Source organism: Ptychodera flava, chromosome 9, assembly GCF_041260155.1.
Source record: "Ptychodera flava strain L36383 chromosome 9, AS_Pfla_20210202, whole genome shotgun sequence".
In the NCBI taxonomy this organism is placed as follows: Eukaryota; Metazoa; Hemichordata; class Enteropneusta; family Ptychoderidae; genus Ptychodera; species Ptychodera flava.
In genome coordinates, this window is record NC_091936.1 from 33,901,466 (window position 1) to 33,924,264 (window position 22,799).

Consider the following 22,799-nt stretch of genomic DNA (forward strand, 5'->3'; position numbering starts at 1 on the left):
GTTGCTAGTTATTGAACCAATATCTGTCATTGTCTCAGAGAGCGATCATATTTTTTGGGAAACTCATTTTCAACAGCCATGGTTCCCTGGATCAAACAGACATGAACTTGCATCACACAAATTTTCTTCAATGTAACATTGTACTACATGTAGCTAGCATCCTTTCCATATTAGTAGAACATGTAAATCATATTGAAAACTGTAAGTAAGATTAGTAATAATTCAGTCAAATTTGTTGTAAATAAAATTTGATAAGTATGGTGCTTGGTTGAAGATATTTTCTTAGATTTTTATCCTCTTCCTTTTTTTTCATTTCTTGCTAATCCTTTCTTTACAAAGGTGAGTTGATTATAGGTTGGTGTGGCCTACATACATCAAAGATGACGAATATCACCGCTTTGTGAACTCATAACTGTTACTGTGTTACAATAAATACTGCCATAACTCTTTGTTCAGAAAGCTGCTTCAAAATTATAAAGTAGGTCTGCTCTAGCAGAGCTGAAGAGAGTTTGGGGAGATCATATGGCTGATTCTACTTCAGAATGACACAAAACTTGTGGTACTTGTTATTGAAATTTTCAGTCTGGACCGTTAGAGAAAGATCAAATCAGAGGATATCTTCAATGTCTAGCATTTCAAACAAAAAATCATGATTTGCATCATTTAGTGGTATCAAAGTAACAAAGTGGTAAAAAGAAAAATTATATTAGAAAATTGATATACATCAACAACATATGTCATGCACTACAGAAATATGAGCACACACAATAAACGAGCAAAAAACAGTGACAAAGTACTGGTATAAAGACGCATAAACAACTGAAGCACAGATTGGTGTAAGATGGTTAGTACTGAAAGTAAACTAGTGAGGATGGCGAGAAGTGATGTCTGGTTTGTTGCTATGCAGGAATCAAAGGTAAACAAGTGCATTTGAGACTAAATTTCAAAACCATGGCAGTGTTGCCTACAATTTTTCTTTTCATTTGCGAAGGGAATTTTTTACAATTCCTCTTGCAAATTATAAGAATACTCTCATTTGCATCACACATTACCCGAGCAATAAATTGTATAAATTAAATAACTTTTTCAGACAACATCAATAATGAATGTATGGTATCTGGAAATTTGATTGACTGCTCTTCTTTTAATATTGCAGTTCATGAATCATAATGACAGGATAAACAGAGTTCGCGTTTACGCAAAAATCGTGCGTATTTACGCATTGAAATTGACTCTCTACGCATTTTTTCATCGTTATGCGTTTTCTATACGCAAAGGATAACACCGAATGCACTCCCCACGACTGAGCTTAGGCGACAACCACATGAAATTTGTTGCAACACATTTCTGTCAATCACTCATTTTGTGTGGAAAGTTTCGGCTTCTCTGGGCGTTGTCTAAAAAATCGGCATCGTAGTCCACACGTTATCACGTTAGGCACGTTATCATGTCAGCTGTGCCTATGAATTACGTTGCTAATTTTCAGGCGAGCGATAGTTTCTGAAAGTGAGTGATTGACAGAAATGTTGCGACAAATTATATAAATGCCAACCGTGCACGATCATCGTGTCTCGCTGTTCCCAAATTTTGATCAAGCACACAATGCAGCATGGCGTCGAAGCAGACAAATCTGTGTTAATTTCTTTCAACTTCTCTCTTCGAGTCCGTGAAAAAAATGATTCATTGGTAGAGCTCGTCGGAATCCCGAATAATTTTGAACACTGCAGAAGTGTCTGGATGGTAACTGGTCGTTCAGGCACCAAGTCGTTTCGGCCTAAGTCGTTTCGGCCTCTCAATTTCCGGTCCCAAGTCACTTCGGCACCGCAACCCAAGACGTTTCGGCATCTGTGTTTCGATTTTTTTTTTCAAACTATTTAGTAATTGACTGATCCGTCATATTCGTAAGCGTGACCTTTGCGTTCTGACCAGTACTTTATGTGCATTTTGTGTGAATTTTGCCGTGCTGTTTCCTCACCGCTTTCAAACTTTTTCCGTGTCGGCGGCTATTGATATCGATAAACTTGTGTCACAGATTTGAAAATGATATGAAGTTTTTTCTTACGGTCTCTTCCCATGTTCTCACAAAGATTAAGCATGTAGGCCTACGTGAATGTTAGTTGACACTACTATACTTTTTAGTACTTTGATTTGTAACATTACGCTCCAGCACTAGTTCCCACAGGTAGCCTTCAGCGGTGTCGAAACGTCTTGGGTTGTGGTGGCGAAACGACTCGGACTTGGGGCCTGAAATTGGAAGGCCGAAACGTCTTGGGCCGAAACGATTTGGTGCCGAAACGTCCAGAAACCGTCTGGATAAGCTGCCATAACTCTAACTTTTGGGTTGCCCGATGTGTTGTGACGGTTGCATGTATACCCTTCGCTGTTACGTTTCAACATTGTTCAAGTTGTTCGTTAAACTGTTTTCATTAAAATAATGTTACCTCGTACAATCCGAATATGTAGTGTAGGTTTATTCAACGGCACATTGTATTTTGCAGTCAGTTTTTTCATCAATCGAGTGCGGAAGTGAAATTACGCACTCAAATCCAGCCATTACGCAATTTTAGCAGACTAATGCGTATGCCGTACGCGAGGAGAAAAAAGTCACCGCGAACACTGGGATAAAGATGTGTACAGGTATGGCAAATTCTTGTTTAATTCAATTTTGAAATACAGCAAATTTGCTTAGATCAGTATTGTTTCAAGAGCTCACACCACAAGATCCAAGGATTTTATAACTGCCTCTACAAGCAGACAATTTGACAGCCCTGACACACAGCCTAGTCTTCACCATCTTCTCCACTCACCTGATTTATCACTATGGTAACTGCCCATGCTTCCAATGCTGGCACTGAGAGCTGTCAGTGATTTGCTGGTCTGGCTGTCAGTAGGATTACTACTGCCACTGGAGCTGACAGATGCTGTGTCACTGCCATGGCTGCATTGTGTGCAATGTGAGATAAGAATCAATCAGTCAGTGTACCACCGATAACTTGACTGCAGATTGAACAAAGCTGCAGTTTCAAAACACAGACACACAAAGACACACAGAGACAGACACAGACATGCACACATCCAGACAGACATACACACACACACACACATATACACACAACAATTGGAATATGGACATAAAAATGTGCAGACTGTTTGTTATGCTTCCTTTCTTGTAACTGTTCTCCAATTTCATTGTACTTCTATGTTAGTTTGTTGGCTGTCCTCAAGACAAGAAAAACATGAAGAAATCTCCAGCTTGACTCTCTCACAGTCCCTAGTTTCCTTCCATAACCTACTTGCTAGGCAAGCCTCAAGCTATACATCTGGCAAAACCTTGGTGGCTATGCCAGCTTGGTAAGATGCCAAATACCTGCTGAAAATCAGGGAAGGAGAGCGCCACAGTGCATAGGCAGCAATGAAATGTTAGAGAGTATATAGAAATCATGCAGTCACAGCTTTTGTGGTTCTTCCTATCCTGACTTAAGTTTAAATCTTTTACAAGAAGATTCCTATACATTGAGGCCTGACTATAATGTGTCACACTACCCTAGAACATGTGACTGACATTGACCGACACTCATGATGGAGAAATGAAGAAACATTTAGATCAAAAATACAATCTCATAAATCTCTGTAGATTATAAATATGCACCTTACCTTTTATGCTCGGGCATTCTTGCCAAGAAATCAGATATTCTGACAATCAAGAAATTTCTATCTTTCAATTGAGCAAACAGAACCGTCATCTGAAAACAAAGAAATGAGTGATAGCAGGTATCATCAAGGGATGACTTTCCAGAATCACGACAAGAAAAACTGTCTGTCATTGATGAGTATATGGTTTCTGAGTCATAAAATAAAGTTTTGATATAGAAGCCAAGCGATCACAACGCAGACGTATCTTTTTTATGTGAAAAGTTGATCCATGTTTTTGAGTTGAGATGGATTGACTGGGATATAGAGTTGATCACTTGACAATAAAGATGATATTTTTTGTTCGGATGAACTGAATAAATATAATCAACTAACGCAGAAAGAAACATCATGAAATTACCTTGGACTTTGTAGAAATGTGAATGCCATGTTGAATTGCATTGGAATTCTCCACTTTCTCTACCACTGTTATCTCTCGCATTGGAATAACAACATGAACAAGGTTTTTCACCTGTTGCAAATATGTAAATAGAGAACAACCAGATTTAGTTGAAAAGATGAAACATTTCCTTTAATGGTGTTTATGAATGATTCAAAATATTGGTCCATAATGCTGTGGCAAAAGTTGAATGTAACAAACACCCTTGGAAGATGTGCCTGCTACAGTACATATGCATGTATATCCAATAAACTGCCTTATACCAGAGTGGGTTTTGAACGCATAGCTACTTTGCATTTCATATTTTCATTGCTTCATCATGCCAGGTCTCACCTTACCACACATTACACAAGACATGCAAGTACGGTTGTAAAATGACATACATCATGTGCAATTTACAAAAAAGATTCTATCCTAACTTTGAAATCCTATAATCTTACGCCTCCCTGGCCAGCCTTTTTTCAGGGTGGAATGTGAAAATGACAAAGAGTGGAGCTTCCAAGAGTGACACAAGATGCCCCATATAACTTACCCTACTGGCAAAACAAAGGTAATTATTTGACATGTAGAGACGGCCTGCCACATAGCTTTTGTTGTAGGGAGTCCATAGAGTACACTCAGTATCACCATCTAGTTTCTCACCACTTGGTAATCGGAATACACACCTATAACAGAACATCAAGTGTTAGTTTTGCATTTCAGGTGACCCTTGTTCATTATTTTGAAGATGCAATGATGTATGTGTGCTAGTTGAAAGACATGTCCATTGGTTCTCTCAGACAGTCAAAATTTTGAGTTGGGAAACAGCTGTTACGGATTCAGGATGCAAGGTGCCAATATTAAAAGCCAATCGGTAAGTGTTTAATATTTCACAGCAAGGTGGTTGATTAGTAGAGTGCAGTTTATACCTATATGCCTCGCTTCTTGCTCGGGCATCCAAGTCCCTCTTCAGAGATGAAACCTTCCGTGGCGCCTTGCTCCTACATGTAAAAACGATACATCAACAGGCATGCATTAGAGTAAGTGCTCCTACAAGGCATTCAATTCTAAATGATTATCTGTTACCTTGATATTATTTACATAAATGAACTACCATAACACATAATGATGATGTCTGGACATCTTTGCAGGATACAGTGAAGATCATTGCCTTATTACACATGTATATCATCATCTTCTGACAACCTGTACCATATAGTACAGCTTGTTAAATTACAGAAAGCAATGTATATTCCAGTACTTACATGTCAAGTTTCAACATGTGTTGAGAATGGTTTTTGTTGAAGTAATGCACGACAAATTTAGTGAACTGAATTATATGTATGTGATATTTTAGAAATGATTTAAAACATTGACGTCATGGTAGATTTGTCTTCATGGTTCAACTGTTGTCTGTGAGCAGATAATTATGTCTGTGTGGATGGTTATGACTGCATGTGAGGTACAGTGCGACATGCACCTACCATATCTGGTATAGAGTGTTATGATTCATCTAACACTACACTTTATGTGTACACATTACAACTCCAATTACAACAACTGCAGCTGGATAATAGGATAGGTTTGAAATGGTTACATGAATGAATGTTTACATCGATAAATCATGCAGCTACTGTGAAAATGAACGTGCATTACGTTAAGTTGATCCTTATACAGTAAGACAGTCACCCCCATGTCCCTGTACATTGGACCAAACTGTCTATTGTTCACCATGGGATTTTACCAAAGCACAGTGATCAAAAGGGGTAAAAATCTGCTGAGGGTGAAACTGCTTTTGCTTTACCCTCACTCTGTCACTTTAACAATACAAATCATGAATTCAAACCGTCCCATGGCGCTGCACATGACAGCTGTATATGACCTCATCGCTAAAGAAGCAGGGTTCACTTGTTAACTCACTGAACAACCCTCATAATAATGATTTAGTGTCACAAACATGTGTCAGCTGGGCTTGAAGTCCATATTGTTTTCACTAAAAGAATTATGTCATGATTTTACATCTACTTGATTGAACGAAATATATGAAACCAGATAATTCTGTTTTTCATCAAATATGTATAAAATCTTTCTGGAAGCATGGATATGATTTAGTTTTTTTTATTAATCCATTCATTCACTTCTTCAGTTAATTATTTCCTTTTAGTCTTCCTACTTTTCCAGGTATTGAAGTCATATTCATGAGTACAGAAGGACCTGACGTATGGTAATTTGACTGCGATAAAGTATATTCTGTGTTTGGTCTTCTGAAAACGACTGAAGAATCTTAAATACAGGCAAAAGCTTTGAAAAATTGTAGAGAGTAAATCCAGTATAGACTGATAAAAATAATGATTGGGTATCTCTCTGTTTTATCCTGTGATTTAAGAGTGACTCTAAAAAACAGTCATGGCCCCATAACATTTATGGAGGCGGCTCAAATGTCCCCTGGTTCTACAATTGTACATCCAACACTGCACAAGGGCAATTATATGCCATGACATCTAGATTTTATTTTGATGTGAAAACTTTTGTCTAAATTCTCGTGAATCCTGTTACAGTAGAGATATTTTGAGTGATCGGCAATGATGTCAAATCCTGATAACAAGAAATTTACCTATTTATTGATCTATTCATTCATTATTTTCAGTTTTACTATGCATGGTTTATGTATTTCACATGGGTAATTTTCACAAATGACAATTATCATTCCAAATCAGAATGAACAAATTTGACTTTGATGTACCATTCTGATGAAGAAATCTAATTCAAAAACCAAAGAAACACTGACATTGAATTAATTCTACCAGTGTAGTACAAATTCAGTTCAAAGGGGAACCTGTAACCTTTGCAGCTCTGATTTCCATCTCATGGTTTCAACCAAACAGATGGAAATACATTTAGGCTGTACCAAAGTGTGTGTGCGGAGGGGTGTTCAGAGCGTTGAGTACCTGACTTCAGATCTTGCTGGCAAGGTCCTATCTTCCTGAAAACCCTCTTCTGACAGGAGTTGTTTCATGGCTAGGTTGGCTAGTTGTTCCATCAGGTTAAAGGTTTCGTACGGATGGATAAACATGGCAAAGTAGTGACTGTTTTCTCTTGTAGAAACTTTGATGCTCTCCGGAAATATTACACTGTTGCTCCTCTCCAAATGCTGAATAGTAAATAGAAATAATCAAACGTTGTGTTTTACTGTAACATTTAATTACAGATAATTGAATCTGACTTGTCCTAATGGATATCCCTCTGTACACTGATCTCTACAGATTGTATATTTTTTTGTTTCTATAAAGTGGACATGATTCAGAAAGATTTGAGAATGGAAATAAATTAAACTCTCTGCTGTCATGTACAGGTATGTACATGTACACGAAACCCTCGACATCCTCGATAATACATGTACATGCAATAACATTGGCCTACAAGGCATTCTGTCTGCTTTTGGACTATGTTGTCTAAAACTGTGAAACATGTCTTTATTATTGATATTATGAAAACTTTGAATTTATTGAATGCAACATGTGACAACAGCATTGAAATTTACCCCTTTGGCCCCCCACTACTGTAGTATTCCAGTCCAAACTCCCCACTGACAGCCATGGAGACGTACAAAAACATGGTGGCGAAAGGGTTACTGTATAAGGGACGAATTCTCACATCAATTTCAATAACAGATTATATCCATGGTGCAGTGGAAATGTCTCACTGAATTTTACACATCATTAGGACCTTCTGTGTGTTTCCTTATTACGCTTCAATAATAAAATCTGAGAATTACCCAGGATGCAATTTTGTGTGCATATCCTGAACAACAAGTTTTAACCATTCAAGGGCAAATAAAGCCGGCAGAGTTCACAGACATACCAATCAAATTATCTACATAAATTCTGATATTGTCAAATTTCATGAATATTCATATTTTAATATGCAAGGAATATCCAAGCAGAGACTTAGGGAAGACTTACTGTGACATCAATCCATCTTATCACCAACCTAGCTTCAGTTCCCATCAAGAATGAATAGAAACATAAATGATTGACACTCAGATACATCCATCCTTGTCTTGGCATTTTACCTTTCCAGTAACTACATGAATAGTCTGTAAAAAAATACACAAAATTTCACCTGAATAAAAAAAATACAGTTTGCAAATATATTTTGATACAAAGAAGTCAACTGATTAAAAAAATCAATAAAATTTGATTTTTTAACCTACAAAACGTGTAATTTCACGACTGTTTATTCCATTTTTTATCCTCAACTAGTTCATGGAGAAATTCTTGCTATTGCAAACCTTTGTCACAAGATTTTGACATGGTGATCCTTATTTATTCATCTTTTAGATCCAATTGAACATGCATTCAATCACTAAAATTTTCACAAGAAGACGAAGAAAAAGCATATTTGTGCACAGAGCTCCATGTAATGCAGCTTGGATATTTTATATTTTCAAAGCATAATTCAGATTGCAGTCTGAATTCCACAAGCTGCTGAATTTTGCATCCATGGCCAGAAGTCGGGATTTTTTCATTTTAGACATTTTTACATTTTAGTAGTGCATGTTTGACATGTTAGGTCGGAACTAACAGCTGAACTAACGTGACCAAAAAAGCCAAACTTGCAAACCTATCGTGTATCGTGCAGACCCAACATATCCGCACCAATCGTTTCTAAAATGTCTAACGTGTATGCCAGGTTGGAACTAACGTGCCTAAAATGCCAAACGTGCAAACCTATCGTGTATCGTGCAGACCTAACGTTAAAGAACCTATGTCTAACATGTATTGCATTTTAGGGCGTACAAATAAGTCCTATTCTATCATGCCAATCGTGCAAACCTATCGTGTATCGTGCACGCCAAACATGGATGCACCTATGGTGTCTAAAGTGTCTAACGTGTATATCATGACTGCACGATTGACATATGGTACCATTCGACTTATCTGGACATACACGTTAGACATTTTAGACATGTTAGGTCCGTACACGTTGGGTCAGCACGTTACACGATAAATTTGCACGATTGGCATGATAGATTTTGACTCTTTGACAACCTAAAATGACATACACGTTAGACATTTTAGACACGTTAGCTCCGTAAATCTTAGGTCGGCATGTTATACGATATGTCTCAAGATTCACGTGATGGCCTGCAAACCTATCGTGTATCGTGCAAACCTATCATGCCAATCGTGCAAACCTATCGTGTAACGTGCCGACCTAACGTGTACGCACCTAACGTGTCTAAAATGTCTAACGTGCATGTCATTTTAGGTTCTCGACATGGGTCAAAATCTATCATGCCAATCGTGCAAACCTATCGTGTATCGTGCAAACCTAACGTGTACGCACCTAACGTGTCTAAAATGTCTAACGTGTATGTCATTTTAGGTTCTCGACATGGGTCAAAATCTATCATTCCAATCGTGCAAATCTATCGTGTATCGTGCAAACCTAACGTGTACGGACCTAACGTGTCTAAAATGTCTAATGTGCATGTCATTTTAGGTTCTCGACATGGGTCAAAATCTATCATGCCAATCGTGCAAACCTATCGTGTATCGTGCAAACCTATCGTGTACGGACCTACCGTGTCTAAAATGTCTAACGTGTATATCATGACTGTACCATTCAACTTATCTGGAGACCCTAAAATGACATACTTGTTAGACATTTTAGACACGTTAGATCCGTACTCGTTAGGTTTGCACGATACACGATAGCTTTGCATGATTGCCATGATAGATTTTGACTCGTGGACAACCTAAAATGACATACACGTTAGACATTTTAGACACGTTAGCTCCGTGAATCTTAGGTCGGCACGTTATACGATATTTCTCAAGATTCACGTGATGGCCTACAAACACGGTAAGGTCTACCTCTATCATGCCAATCGTGCAAACCTATCTTGTATCGTGCAGACCTAACGTGTACGCACCTAACGTGTCTAAAATGTCTAACGTGCATGTCATTTTAGGTTCTCCACATGAGTCAAAATCTATCATGCCAATCATGCAAACCTATTGTGTATCGTGCAAACCTAACGTGTACACACCTAACGTGTCTAAAATGTCTAACGTGCATGTCATTTTAGGTTCTCCACATGAGTCAAAATCTATCATGCCAATCGTGCAAACCTATCGTGTATCGTGCAAACCTAACGTGTACACACCTAACGTGTCTAAAATGTCTAACGTGCATGTCATTTTAGGTTCTCCACATGAGTCAAAATTTATCATGCCAATCGTGCAAACCTATCGTGTATCGTGCAAACCTAACGTGTACGGACCTAACGTGTCTAAAATGTCTAACGTGCGTCATTTTAGGTTCTCCACATGAGTCAAAATTTATCATGCCAATCATGCAAACCTATCGTGTATCGTGCAGACCTTACGTGTACGGACCTAACGTGTCTAAAATGTCTAACGTGTATGTCATTTTAGGTTTTCAACATCGGTCAAAATCCACCATGCCAATCATGCTGACCTATCGTGTATCGTGCAAACCTAACGTGTACACACCTAACGTGTCTAAAATGTCTAACGTGCAGACTTTTACAGTGTTTAGTCATGCAGGTTTGCCTTACACGTTTGGGTTCTATAATGTACAATGGCATACAACTCCCCATAGCACGATAGCTTCAACAATGTGAAACGTGCATTTTTACCAACTACTGGCCATAGCTCGAATTTTGTGCAGCATGATTTAAAATATTCTTGGTAATTTTTTAACTTTAATATGGTAACACAGCTAGCTAAACCCTCATACAGTATGGTCTCACAAAAAACTTCATGGTCAGACTTCAGACTTGGACCAAGTCTATTATGTATTTGATTTATCAGTCTAATCAGCAGTAACAATGTCACTTCAACAGACTTTACTTTCTACAAAACATCAATTTCAACAGACGGATTGCTCCGAATCAACAACTTACAGTTGACCAGCTTCTCTTCTTCTGGCAAACCAAACAATCTTTTCCATTTTATAGTAGCAGACTTGAATCTCTGTGTGTCTTCATCTGAAATTTGCAAGATCCATTGTTATAAAGAGTTGAAAGACAAATGAATTACAACAAAGGAGAACCAACTTGCCAATGTCATCTCACTTACATGTAATACTAGAACTCTCTTGTTCATAAATCGTTATATGTAACCTCAACAGAGAGAAATGGCATGAGAAGGTTAAGCAGAGACACAGTAGTTGTAAACTTTTATGCAATAGACATCAAATCAGGTCCAATAATCGTTATCATTCAAGGTAAACTGTGAAATTTACCAGGTCCAAGGAACATATAGATGATGACAAAGGCAATGGGGCCATCTTGAACCACGTAATAGTGGTGGTACCAGGTGTCCGGAATGGGTAAGCGTACCCTGCCAGCTAGCCGCAACCGTCAAGATTGACCCAAAGCGACAAATTCATTGTTATTTGGTGAATTCACCAAATTACTTTTGTGAGTCAAAATTTGGTATGCTGTCACTCATCATTTGAGAAACAGACAGGTCATATTTTGATACAACATCTCCGTATCTACCGTAGAACTTCTTAAATGATTTCACTAATCTACTTTCTGAGAATCCTTGCCTCACTAACTTTTGAGCTAATAGGCTGTGTCTAACTCGAAAGTCTTCATATGAATGGCATGCTCTACTGTATCTGAGGAGTTGTGAAATATACACACCATAAGCTGGAGATGATGGTATATTGCTCGACAAAAAGGGAAAGTTCATGATTTCAAAATTGAAATCGTCTCTTTTGTCATACAGCTTTAATGTATTACCGTATTCCTCCGATTCTAAGACCCCGCCCGTTTATAAGACCCCCCAGGATTATTTTATCGATTCGTAATTGGCCGTTAGTTCGTTTATAAGACTCCCCAGGGGGGTACACCTGAATTTTGACTGGAACAATAGAGCCATTGTCATGTAATGAGACCAGAATATCCACAACACCTACGCTGCTTATCAAAGTCACAAACAAGTGTCAAAGTGAAGTATCAAACCTCACACACACACACACACGCACAAGACCCCCCAGGGGGGTACACCCGAATTTTGACTGGAACAATAGAGCCATTGTCATGTAATGAGACCAGAATATCCACAACACCTACGCTGCTTATCAAAGTCACAAACAAGTGTCAAAGTAAAGTATCAAACCTCACACACACACACACACGCACAAGACCCCCCAGGGGGTACACCCGAATTTTGACTGGAACAATAGAGCCATTGTCATGTAATGAGACCAGAATATCCACAACACCTACGCTGCTTATCAAAGTCACAAACAAGTGTCAAAGTGAAGTATCAAACCTCACACACACACACACGCACAAGACCCCCCAGGGGGGTACACCCGAATTTTGACTGGAACAATAGAGCCATTGTCATGTAATGAGACCAGAATATCCACAACACCTACGCTGCTTATCAAAGTCACAAACAAGTGTCATAGTGAAGTATCAAACCTCACACACACACACACGCACACTATTGTTGGGGTTTGGAACATGTCAATCGGGAACAGTGCTATCATTTCCTGGCGATACTACACTTGGATTTCACTACCTAAATGAACAATATAAAAGAGTTGGATTTTTTAGTGTCTCGATCTAGTACAATGTCGTCTTTTCGTTACTGTCATTTTGCTACCATCAAAATAAGCAGATTTTTCAACATCTGATTATGTACGAATCGAAAATTTCGATGCAATTTGGCTACCATGAAATGAACATTTAGGATAGTCGGGTTTTCGGACTTGTCGATCAAGTACGATTCGCTCATTTCATCACGATCAAACAAACACAATTTACACTCATACAAACACAAAAAAGTTTGGGTATCAGTTGTTCTCTTTTTGGAGACTGTTGTGGCCCTTAAAAGGGCCGTTTCATTTTTTTTGGTCAGCGGCATGATTTGATCTGTTTTAGTGAATATGTACGGTGAAAACAGTACCTCGGACTGATTGCTTTAGCAGAGGTACAGCTGCATTATTTGCCAAAACACCGACGTGACATTTCTCTGCCATGCCAACTCTTGGAGAATGGATGAATGCTTTCTTCTTTGCCTTCAAGTAGTATTTTTTGTTGACTGACACGTCACGATCGATGATATTCGAAAGTAACTGTGCCCGGTATGAGTGCTGCATCTCGCTTCAAACTTTCAACTTTGCAACTATCTTGAACAACGGCTACAGCATTTCGATCGTGTATGTTGTCTGCATCTCGGCGAAGTTCATACGGCAAACAATGTTCTAGCTGATTGCGACTGTAGTTAGACATGCCGACAGCGAGAATGTTTTTAATAATTACTTTTTTTCTTGCCCATGACGACCGTGCACTGTCTTATGACTTTTCGGCTCATAAAGTCTACGATAAATCGACGCATTTTTATAGGATCTTGTGACGATGTCGGGAAACCCTTTTGTTGCCGTTATCAATAGAAAATTTGGGACATGTGAATGACACGAGCTTTGAACTTGCTTCGCTCAACTTTTACACTTTTGTTTTCATACTACTGAGGCAAAAGACTACGGCACATGAAAAAGTTGCTCTTTAAATGGTGTGCTTATAAAGATTTTTTCAACAGTTTTCTATCAGGTAAGGTATCTTTTGTGATCATTGTGAATAGCTGCACGTTTTCTCTTACGTTCAAATTTACCTTTAAAGTATAAAAGATTTTTTCAACAGATTTCTATCACGTAAGTTTTCTTTTGTGATCATTGTGAAGCGCTGCAAGTTTTCTCTTACGTTCAACTTTACCGTATAAGCAACCAGTGAAAATAGAAATATCATTGGCATCGTAAAATCTTTCAAAAAGACTTAATGACGACGATATCGACTTCGACTGGTTTGACTTAGATGAAGAGGGCAATTATTGTGTTGACAAACGAAACGCGATATCCAAAGTTTCTTCCGCGCATGAACTGAAAATTCTTTGAATTTCTTCCGTTTATGTTTCATCAATTTTGTAGTTTTTCTCATGCAATGAAGGTATTTATTGTTTGAACGGCATTTGTGTGTGTCCTTTCCTGAACTAGTCCCAGCAATGAGTAGAACGATAGTGTAACAGATTTTCAAGATTATGCACGCTTTCGAAGTCTTGCGAGGGAAAAATACCCAACTTCATAAGCTTGAACGGCCCTATATAGGCCTACTTACAGTTAGAACAAAAACGTGCACGTGCATGATCGTACCATATTCCGAACAGTTGATCATAGATGACTGAATTCCACATCAGGAGACATTTCGGTCATCGATACAAGTAATAAGAAAAACTTCAGGGTGTATTGCCAAAAATTCAACACATCAAATATAAAGCAGATTGGCGCAACAATCTTTCGTCTCGGCCAGCCGATGCCTCAACACTTTACCTGTTCGAGCCTGCCTGTTCGTAAGATCACATTTTGTTTCGAGATACGGTTAGACTTTTTGAAACTAGCAGCAAAATAATAAAACTCACGACGTGTAATTGATTGTTTATTTTAAGGAGTACAGTAAGTGAAAATCGTACATAGAAAACATCGGACGGACACCATCCCACTGAACAGAATTTTACCTTGACCTCATGCACTGACACCTTTGACCTATTGCGTAAATTGACCAATCACAGCCAGCGGAACTTCAGGGACTTTCCCTTCACTCATTGTCTGACCTTTGTGGCCATGCTATGGGGAGCTAGCTGCTGCTGCTGAGGAACGTACTTGTTCATGTTGTTGTACAAAGTTTCGTGGTGATTATCTATTCACGAAATACAAAGATTTATTGCTATCGTATTGTTTAGTAAAAGAAGGTATGGCAAATACGTTATATTTCAAGACTTGTGGATCTCCACTAATTTATACTTGTACAGATTTGACTGCCAGTATCTACACAGCATGGCCATGAGTCGATATCACAAGTATGAGTTGTCTGTAGCGTGAATCAAAAAATCATTGGCATAAAATATTTGCATAACATTGCATAAATTAGCATAAATTAACTTCGACGTTCGATTTCGCGGTGACATCCGTTTATTAGACCCCCCATATCTTTTTCGTCATCTTTGGTTCTGAAAAGGGGGTCTTAGAGTCGGAGGAATACGGTATGTTTAATTTCAAACAATACATCTATAGTAGGTATGATGCCGAGTCCACACTTTCAGTTGTTTCTTTTATTTCTAAATCATCTGGGTAGATGTGGTGTAGATAATTGGATATACCAGGATTGTTTAAACTGATGAGATTATCAATATATCTGTGGGTGTTGTTAAATCGCTTGGCAATCCTTTTACACCCAGATTTCTGAAGTGATTGCATGAACTCTGCTTCATACGAATACAAAAATAAGTCTGCAAGAAGTGGGGCACAGTTTGTGCCCATGGGAATGCCTATGGTTTGCCTGAATGTTATGCCAGCAAACTTGATAAATATGTTGTCAATTAGGAAAGAACTCCAGTGCAATGATAACATTGCTTTGTGTGGCCAGTGAAAGTTTCCATAACAAGTTGTATGGATGAAGAACATGGGAAAATGATGTTGAATGAAAATTTCTGAATCTTCTCAGATTAGATATGTCACATTAAAGTAATCTTACTCAGTAGTTTTCAAAACTTTACTCAAGTCACATATAATTGTCCATACATCACACACAATACATTTGTAGTCTGACTTCCTACCTTCCTTGGTCTCTTCCGACTTGACTGTATTTGCTATCAAACTTTCAATTTTACATTTGACAAATTCTGTGGCATCATCTTCATCATCAAATGCACCTGAATAGAAGAATGAAAAGGGGTTTGTTGACATTCATGTGACATAACTGTGTTCCTTGTTGCTACTCTTATCACATCAAATGATCTGTGCTAGAATGTAGAACTGATGCAAACAGCTCTAAATTTGACATGGTGAAACCTAGAGATGGAATGAATTTGTGTTGTCTGTCTACCTAGTTCAAGTGATAGAAACCAGTTTGATTGCATGCAATGCAATAGACAGGTATTACTCCAAATACATTTTTTCTTTTTAATTCACATATTTATAGTTTTATTGATTTCAAAATTCATCGTGATTATGAATCGTTTGTACTTTTGTCTTGATTGATCATCTTTGGAAAATAACTGAAACTACAAAGCGCATCTCACATGTCAAATTGGTAAGGATTACGATTACACAATCATAAAACAATCATAAAGTAACTGAGAAATTGACAAAAGAACGTGTCACACCAGTCCTTCTTAAACACTAGGGATAAAATGGTTTTGTTTTCTGTCACAGTTTATGGAGACGATTGCGGACGTTAATAAATGAATGTTAGGGAAATAGTCCAGAACAAATAATAATATATATGAATTTACTTGGTCAACCCTATATGAATAAATGCAAAATTTTCTTGAGTAAAAGAAAACACTGGTAATGAAGTGACCTATTTGCATCAGCTCAGCACATGAGGTAGTGAAATATACTTTACTTTGTGCAGATGTTACGGTACTTTATGCCTCAAAAAGGAAAGACTAAAACTTTTGCTAAAACTTTCCTTTGGCAAACTTTCAACGATTTTCTTTCAAAATTAACAATAAAAATCGGAGGTCGCCGTGCATATAAATTTCAGTACTAGAGAAACAAATTACCTGATATTTAATGATATTTAAAATTCAAAATGGCCGCCATCCCTGTGTTATCTCTACTAGGGAAAATAAAAATTTCTGATTTCCGAAAAACTAAATCAATGTATACGTTATTTACATCGTAAGCTTTGAAATGAGCCACTACAAGTGGAAGGCAAAAAGAATATTGTTTTTAAAGTTCAAATATCTGTCCCCGAGGCACATGCTACCTTAATTTACATTGATACAACATCATGAACACACGTATCACAACTTCCTGCAACATTAGACATAACTTCTGTGAAAGCAAGGAATATACTGTCAGTATTATATGACAACACATGAACACAAAGCTAGACTTACTCAGCTACTTCCTGCCTGCAAAACACTGGATATCTCTCTTTCTGAAGCCATTGGGTTTACCCTGCAATCCTCTTTTACATTTATTCACACCGTGAATCACAGTTTCATTCGGTGTATCAGGTAATTTGAGATAGTTATTGAACTCTCAACACCTTACAATTATTCTCTGGTTACACCGCAATGTCTCATTTTGAAACTGTATGAGAAAATTAAACTTTAACTGCCTTCTCTTTGCAAAACAGAAAATTTTGTTGCTGATTTTTTTTTCCACACAGAGTTTATAAGCTTAAGTGTGGCAGTGGCAGTCATTCAGAGCTATAAACACGTAAATTTTAATGTCATGCGCTTTTCTAATCCACAGCTTTGTCCAGATTTTTGTTCTTGCAAACAAAAGAATACTACTGTTAGAAGTTTTTATGAGCAAAAGCCAAGCATTTTCAATTTCTCAATGTCACTGCTACCTTGACTGCTTTAATTTGCTCAGATTGTTATGAAAATGTTCATGTAACACCGCAACTTCCTCTTCCTATAGAATGCTGTATATTTGTTGCCAAAACAGTGACTAGACTTACCCAATATCTGCATTACATTTTGTTCAAGCCATTCCCAATGGTGAAGAATATCCCTTTTATGAAGAGAGGTAGCCACAGCTGTCATGAAGAAAAAGAGAAATTCACACTTTGAACAATATCCTGCTATTTGTACATACAGCATCAACATTGTCTGGTTTTATTTTATTGCGAAAGAGACAATGTCCAAAGCATGTTTTGGAAAAAAAACCCAAATGGACTGCTTAAACTTAAGAAAGAATATGAAATGCAATGGTCAAGTCTGAAAGACTGGGAAAGATTGTTTATTGTAATGTAAAAATTTGTATTGTTATTTATTTCATACCTGCTTGTTTTACCTTTACATGTTGTATTGTTGATTGTCTAAATTTTGCTGTTCAGTAAGTAAAATAGAAACCTTATTTCCAGTTCTTTAGAATATCTTCATCATTTTAAAATCTGTTAGACTACATCAGTCTACATGTATATTGATTGTGTTGATGTACTTTAATCACTGTACATGCATAGACAGTGCTGTTACTTACTCCAGTAGACTTCCGATGATGGAGTTTGATGAAGTATTCTGTAAGGTGGTGGTTTGGTATCCAAGACAGTGTCTATTGTCCCCACAAGGAGTGAGGCAAGTCCGCCACCTCCGTGACCTTTCCTCCGTTGAAGAACAAAGAAAGGATTGGCCCTCTCTGTCACCCTGTCAACCAATCAAAATACAGTATTCCAATCTAATTACTGTAGGACTATTTTTAGACGGTGTGTCAATATTATGGCTATTACAGCTGATAAGGGCAAGAGTGTTTATTTTCTGATATGTGCTCAAGTCAGCTTGAATACTTGACAGTGCAGCCACTAGCAAAATGTGCATGAAATCATCGAAATACTAATGACTTTTTTTACATTTAAATATCTTTTATTGTTAAAAATAAAGAGGGGTTACAGAGCTTGTTAGGTGTAGCCATACAATTCTCACACATCATTTATCGTTGATAGTATTTTAATCCATTTACAACAATGTTTCTCTAACTTGTCTTTTTTCCAGAGCAATTTGATCCTGTGGGTGGTAGTTGAGGTTAACTTGTAACAAATACACAGCAAATGATGGTTTCATACTATTAATTTTCATTGCATAAATAAATCGTTTTGCTATAAATATGAGATGATAATGAAAATGACTTGAGCAAATGAAAAATGGCTTCAGCTGCTCCAAAGTTAAACACAACATCTAAACCTGATGAATTTTATAAAGTAAATACCCCTTCATGCTGCTGACCATTGATTGCTGTCTTGGTAAAACCCTGATTTGAAATTTTGTTAAAATTTGAAAAGATTGCCTCAAAAATCCACAAAACCCACCGAGATATTTTAGAGTCCCATGTTGAACTACATTTTTCAAGGTGGTGTCTACATTTTTGTCAGAGGACATGATATCAGGAATAAAATTCACTTGACCTGAAAGCACGAAGAAAACAACTTTTTCCAAAGGTAAGAATGTGCATATGGAATGTTGACAGCACAAGCAACTATGCGTGCATTGAACCCTTCAGTTTGGCTGTACACAAAACTCTTTGAACATACACAGGCTGTTTTACACAAAAGTAAACAAAGCAAAGTAAATGATAGCAATAATTGAGAATTTACTTTTTAAAAGGAGATACTCTGAATAATATTCAGCATCAACTTTTGAACACAATTCTCCTCCTTCATCATTTCTTAGTTGATTGTAGTGCACCATTCACTCACTTAAAATATTTACGACTGAAAATCTACACACTCTAACTCTTAAGGTCATTAGCAATTCTGCTTGTATTATCAAATGAACATCCTTTCAGCTTTGTTGGGATCTTTACGGGAGCCTTACCAACAAACATATCTTTCAAACCAAATATGACACAATTTTTTGTACACATACATATACACACGCATCTCATAAACACAACTACAAACGCAGATACCCAGACGTTGATGACAGCATAAGCACCCTAGGGTGTTTGACAAAACCAACTTGGTGCCAAAAATAGACATGCAGGAAGTGTTTTAGACTGCAAAGTAAGAATTTCCCATTAAGAAGTCAATTTTGCATCTCACAAGCAGCTGACCAATTCTCTCAGACAGCTATGAGTCTTCATATTCTTTCCAAGACACATTTATACCACGTATTATATGAACACTGAAACTCTTAAGTGCAGACCCCTGGTGTGATGTTCCTTGTCAGGTTTCACTGTGGTCCAGACACTGCAAATCAGTGCTTACATATAACTGGTGCGAAAGGGTACAATTGTGTGTAACTAGACAATCCCTGTATGTCTTTATGTCTTAGGATTTGCTATGGATTACATTAGAAGGTTGGCACTGATATTTGTGTACAGTAATTATGCCTGGATTTTGCAGTGACTGTGATTAGTGTTTTTCCTATGCACGACACTGATGAAGACAAACACAAAACGCAACCAGGGATGGTGATGCAACATATGTCCCAGATGCAAAACCAAAGACAGATCAAATGGAAAACATTTAATCACAGCTTTGAATTGAAGGAGCATTTATGAAGGCAGAGAAAATGTTTTCATGGTTAGTTGCAGCCTTGTACATAAGCATTACATGTAAATACGCATGTTTTGAAATTAGTTGTGCTGTTTGTTTATCTACTTGAGTCAAGGTCAAGTTTTCGAAAGCATCAACATCTGTCTTTGATCGAAATCCTGCATGTACATCATTTATACTTATTTGTTGGTCTTTTTTATTATTATGTTCATTTGGATTTTTGTTAGGGCACCTCTCATTGTGTGTGTGGGGGGGGAAGGGGTGCATCAGCAGTGGAGGGGTATTCTCAACTTCTTTAGAGGTCATATCGAAATATAGGCATTTAATTGCCAATAACACAATCATCAGAGTCTGAGATATAGACAAAATATTTCAAATTTGGCAGAAAATATTCAAAGTTGTTTTTCATGTGTCCCTTATTCTGTCACAAGGCCAGCTGGAGGTAGTAAAACTCACTGGATGGGACATGACTATATGCTTTGTTTTCAGAAATTTTGATGATTGCTGATTGTCACCGTTCATTATATTTGCTGCGTCATAATTTAAGATTATTTCACTGCTGCGACGACCTTGTACAAACAATATCACGATGCGAGTACCGCCCCCACGTCCGTGGCATTCACAGCAAATGGGATTTATTTACAAACAACTTTTATGGCACCTCCTGCGCCTGTAACCTCCATCCGCGATCAACGCAAGTTGTCGTACGTCGTGGCAATGTTATAGAAAAACATTTTCCCATCTAAGCCATAAACACAAAGACACCTTTACGTTCTGTCCCTAGCTGCAAAAAACTTTACACATTTAAAATAATTTTTGCACGTTAGAAAATCCAAAAAAATAAAGCCATCATGAAAACGGCAAATCATGACCGAGCTGTCAGTCACTGAGTCAGTCATCGAAAATAACATTGCAGAGTAAGCGATCAGAAAAAGACCTACTTACCATAGCGCATTCGCCAACAGGATTTCGTCAGGTTTAACCCACATTATCGGCTCGATCTCACAATGTTTATAATATAATCAAAAGAGCAGAATACCCTTGTTCGGTAAGAAAAATAGTGTTTCACTAGCTTTCCGCTATCGTGGCAGCCATGTTAATCAAAGTCTCTCTCGTTCTCGGATAGCTCACTCGCGAGACTATAGCGAGAGGTGGGTGTTATCCGTTGGCGGCGATCTTCCCATGTTGCAGGTCATGTTGGCTTTGAATGGAAAAGCGTGGCTGCAAGGTCAAGCATTTTCTGCGGCCTTCCGAACATTAAGTTTTGGCCAGGGAAGTTAACAGGATAAACTGGTAAGAAAAGTAAAACCACATAAGAGTAACCGTGGTAAAACTGTTGAAGACTAGTGGTGTGAAAAATTATCATTATAATAATTGATATTTGGATAATGATATACATAATTACATTAATTCTGAAGTTCCTCAAGCTATGCAAGATTTTGCAAATTTTTTATTATAAAAGCAGATTGTTCTCTCATGAGTTAGTCACTTGTTTACATGTGCAGATGTTCATGAAATCTGTCTCACTCTGCATATTCTCTCAGTAATAGCTGGTACAATATACATTTCTCAGCTGTGTTGACAGACCATGATAAAGTTTGTTAAATATGCAATTTTCCAATTCAAAGTTGGTTATTTGGCATGCATTGAAAAAAGGCACTATCTTGCAATAATATCCATTCATGTATACTGGGAGTGTTTTGCTGTTTATAATACCACATCTTTCATTGATGCGCACATGAAAAATCAACGCCCATTGTATTTTTAATTCATATGGCAATAAATTATTATTATTACTTGCTTTCAGCCAACCGGCAAACTTCAAACAAACAATGCATGTTGGGCTATGGTATAGTTATGCCACCCTATTGTTCATGTATGATCCTGAGTCTTCCATCTTTACTCATTTTACTCTAGTTTAGGGATGGACCATTACAATGTGCATCTTGAGAGTAGTCATGTGGAAATGCTAATATTACATGAAAAAAGTTGCTTTTTTGATTCTGCATAGCATTCATGCTATATTCTTTTCCAAATTTAAAATTTTTTTTCAGCAGGTATTTTATAGCTTTTTTTGAAATATCAGCATGGTAGTAAAAACCCTTTATGTTACAATTAATCTTTTCTTTGCAGGGTTCTTATCCATACTTCATCATCACTTCTCAATGAAGTGGGTGTTATCCATTGGCAGCGATCTTTCCTTATGCTGATTATGCAAGTCACACCCACCAAAGTAGTAAACACATTTGGTAGATTTAAATTTGCTCTGAACATGGCAACTTTGGTTCATTCATCACTTAGGTTAGCGGCAGGTCCATTAGCAAAGATTCGATCTCCAACAATCATGGTTGTCCATGATTGCATATAACAACTTTCTTCACAATTTGTCGATTTAGTCCTGGAGTTTTTCACTTTCCATCCAGGACGTACTCCCAATATTCTGCACCTTGTGGTTCATTAAGAGATGGCAGTCATAAATTCCTTCATATTTCTTATGTTCACCCAATAGGTTAAACCTGGGATTCAAATGGACCGTGGATGGTATTAAACCAAACCCACGTGTGTAAACACGCATAGAAATACGCAAGTCTATATGCGCTTGTACATGTGAGTTTGTTTTGCACCACCATCACATGATCTTTTAGGTGAACTGAGTCTGTGGAACACCACACATTTTCA

General features: G+C 37.5%; 1 protein-coding gene across 8 annotated transcripts in view; it reads right to left on the reverse strand.

The window, feature by feature from the left end:
* Positions 1 to 21,244, reverse strand: part of LOC139140766 (TBC1 domain family member 9-like) — a 50,068-nt gene extending 28,824 nt beyond the window's left edge. For 7 of the 8 annotated variants that reach the window (XM_070710171.1, XM_070710169.1, XM_070710170.1 and 4 more), the window contains exons 1-12: positions 21,066 to 21,236; positions 18,110 to 18,273; positions 17,589 to 17,666; positions 15,727 to 15,822; positions 11,004 to 11,087; positions 8,032 to 8,165; positions 7,018 to 7,220; positions 4,999 to 5,070; positions 4,623 to 4,755; positions 4,052 to 4,162; positions 3,655 to 3,743; positions 2,808 to 2,938 (exon numbers count right to left, since the gene is read on the reverse strand). In XM_070710171.1, the coding sequence (XP_070566272.1) occupies positions 2,808 to 2,938; positions 3,655 to 3,743; positions 4,052 to 4,162; positions 4,623 to 4,755; positions 4,999 to 5,070; positions 7,018 to 7,220; positions 8,032 to 8,165; positions 11,004 to 11,087; positions 15,727 to 15,822; positions 17,589 to 17,666; positions 18,110 to 18,273; positions 21,066 to 21,109 (1,339 nt within the window). In that variant the 5' untranslated portion in view covers positions 21,110 to 21,236. Of the gene's footprint in view, positions 1 to 2,807; positions 2,939 to 3,654; positions 3,744 to 4,051; positions 4,163 to 4,622; positions 4,756 to 4,998; positions 5,071 to 7,017; positions 7,221 to 8,031; positions 8,166 to 11,003; positions 11,088 to 15,726; positions 15,823 to 17,588; positions 17,667 to 18,109; positions 18,274 to 21,065 lie in introns of all 8 variants that reach the window. The other variant, XM_070710168.1, reaches the window with a different exon arrangement.
* Positions 21,245 to 22,799: the final 1,555 nt, after the last annotated feature.